At 35.7% G+C, this 2,503-nt stretch overlaps 1 protein-coding gene across 1 annotated transcript in view; it reads right to left on the bottom strand.

The window, feature by feature from the left end:
- Positions 1-730: 730 nt before the first annotated feature.
- Positions 731-2,503, bottom strand: part of LOC107095068 (trypsin I-P1-like) — a 6,950-nt gene continuing 5,177 nt past the window's right edge. The window contains exon 6 of the mRNA XM_015391039.1: positions 731-1,294. Coding sequence (XP_015246525.1) covers positions 1,145-1,294 — 150 coding nt within the window. The 3' untranslated portion in view covers positions 731-1,144. The remainder of the gene's footprint in view (positions 1,295-2,503) is intronic.

Below are 2,503 nucleotides of genomic sequence, written 5' to 3'. Positions count from 1 at the left end.
GCTTACAACTTGACAAAATTCTTTGCAGCTTGCTCACAAAACAAAAGTGTATTTTGGATTTCGGCTTCTTATCAAAACTTCCCTGATATTTTAGCGGAAGGGTCCAGAACTGTTGGCTCACCCTCCCCTACCTACAGACACCTGTGGAATGCATGATATAAAAGACTGTCTTTTGAATGCACTAATGAATCAGCAAAAGTATACATGCATCGCCCTATAGTGATACAAAAAATAAATAAATAAATGAATAATTGGCCAGAAATAATGGCCGGCCAATGTATCTGTCTATCTTAAGTTTTTTATTCTTGGATATTATTTTAAATAAAGGAACATTGCACAAATAACCTTATAACTGTACGCAAGGATAAACCTGACAAGTAGAGGTCCACGATTTTCTCCCTGACGTCCAGGATCATTTATGTTCATTTCTCTAACATGTTAGACAAGAAAGAAGTATGTTTGATTTCTTTATAATGCTTTAACAGGTGTACAAACACTAGAAATATTTGGGAATATATGAACGGGTTTAAATAGTAGAAGAATCTCTCTAAAAATAGAAACGTTTTTGATGAGCCAAACTCACCTTTAGCAGCAAAGGTTTAGTCTGATTAATGGAAGGAAAATAAAAATTGTCTTTTAACAGTCTCACTTTGACATTTTACTGAATATATAAAGAGCATTTCTTTTTCAAATACATATTTTATTCCAACCCGTATACCTGTATAACATCTTAAAAAAATTCTTTGAAGGTAATTATTTAAAAACAAATTCATTCTCATCCTAAGACAATTTGTTAAGATCATTTTTTGAATGCCGGCCATTTATCTTTATTTAAAATCTGTTAAAGTAAATTTCATTCTTTCACTAAATTAAACAAGATCCAATAATATACATTTATTTTAGTATATCTGAAATCTCCAAACAAATAAATAACTAATTAAAAAGGACAACCCATAATAATGAAGTGATATTGCTTTGACAATTTGAAAACTACTTCTTAAATGTCTTCTCAAATAATCATGATTCACAAAAAGAACAAAAAAAAAAACAAGAGAAAAGATATTATACATTGATTCAATCATGAATATACATCAAGGCAGAGTCATTAGACATTGCTGATTTCATTAAAAACAACTTTGATTGCTTAGTCAGAATTTATATGAAAGTTGATCCACTGCACATAGTTCCTCACTTTGGTGTAGACACCTGGGTAGTATGGGTTTGCACAGCTGATACCCCAGGAGACAATGCCCTCTAAGCAACCATTGCAGATAAGTGGACCACCGGAGTCTCCCTGTGGATAATAAACAAGAACAGTTAAGTTAGCAGCTGTTAGTTGTTCTAATATGAAAAAAAGGAATTTTTAGCAACGTTTGGTATGCTGTAACATTAAGTCCTGGCAAGGCTGTAATTTTGCGGTGACACGATATGGGTGGGTGCATCTGCAGCTACAGGATAGGAGGGCTTTTGTTAGGTTTTGATATTTTGATGAAAAATTAGCACAAACGTAAATGGCAATACCATATGTTTATTTAATTCCTATTGTTATGAACGCAGCAATAAAAAAATAGACTATTTATAATTCCAAATAGAAAGATACTTTTGGTGCCTCATTTATAAGTTGCTCTATATCATTAGTAACATTATTAAAAAATGTATGTGTTAAACAAAAAAATTATAAAAATGGCAGATACGGGTGCCAACATGGATACGTAGGACATTACAAGTATGTACCCAATTTCAAATAGGAAGTCTGTCTATCTAATACCATCAGACTTGAAAACTTGAGCCTTAAGAAAGAACAGCAACCCAGAACAAACAAAAAGACAAGACAAGGCAGTTTGGCAGCAAGTGCAGAATGAGGCTGGTATGTGAAGGTAGGGAACCAGGTGGAATGACTTGGAGGTAATTAGTGGCAGCAGATGCAGCTAATCATAGTGCTGAGTGGCTATGAGATGACCTTTCTCAATCAGCGCCTACTCCCTTGCCCTACACACTCCGTTTGTGTGAGCCGTGGAGGGTTGGACATATTTAGTCCCACTTACGTATGAGTGCGAGTGGCTTATAAGGCCCTCTACAGCAAGTGAGGATCTGTTTCCCTCTCAAGGAGCGGGTGCAGCACCGAATTGTGGTTGGCATGGATCAGACCAAACTTCCGAATATGCGTTGTACACAGGGTCCGAAATTAACACCTGCCAAATGCGACCAAATGTTTCATTTGGCGAGTTAATGCCAGAGCACCATTCGCCACAAGGCGAGTAAATGTTTAAAACACAGTTCCCAGCGTTTTATGGTCATTGCACTCTACAGAGCAGCAAAATTAACTCTCTGCATTTAACCCATCCCCTGGAGTTGCAGTGTGTGGCCATTGTGTGGCGGGGAGCAGTGTGGGTTTTGATATTTTGATGAAAAATGAGCACAAACTTAAATGGCAATACCATATGTCGATTTAATTCTTATTTTTATGAATGCAACAATAACAAAATAGACTATTTATAATAAC

Source organism: Cyprinodon variegatus, unplaced genomic scaffold, assembly GCF_000732505.1.
Source record: "Cyprinodon variegatus isolate N-32 unplaced genomic scaffold, C_variegatus-1.0 Scaffold522, whole genome shotgun sequence".
NCBI classification, from domain to species: Eukaryota; Metazoa; Chordata; class Actinopteri; order Cyprinodontiformes; family Cyprinodontidae; genus Cyprinodon; species Cyprinodon variegatus.
Note: the sequence above shows the minus strand (reverse complement) of the source record. Positions and strands in the feature narration are given on the sequence as shown.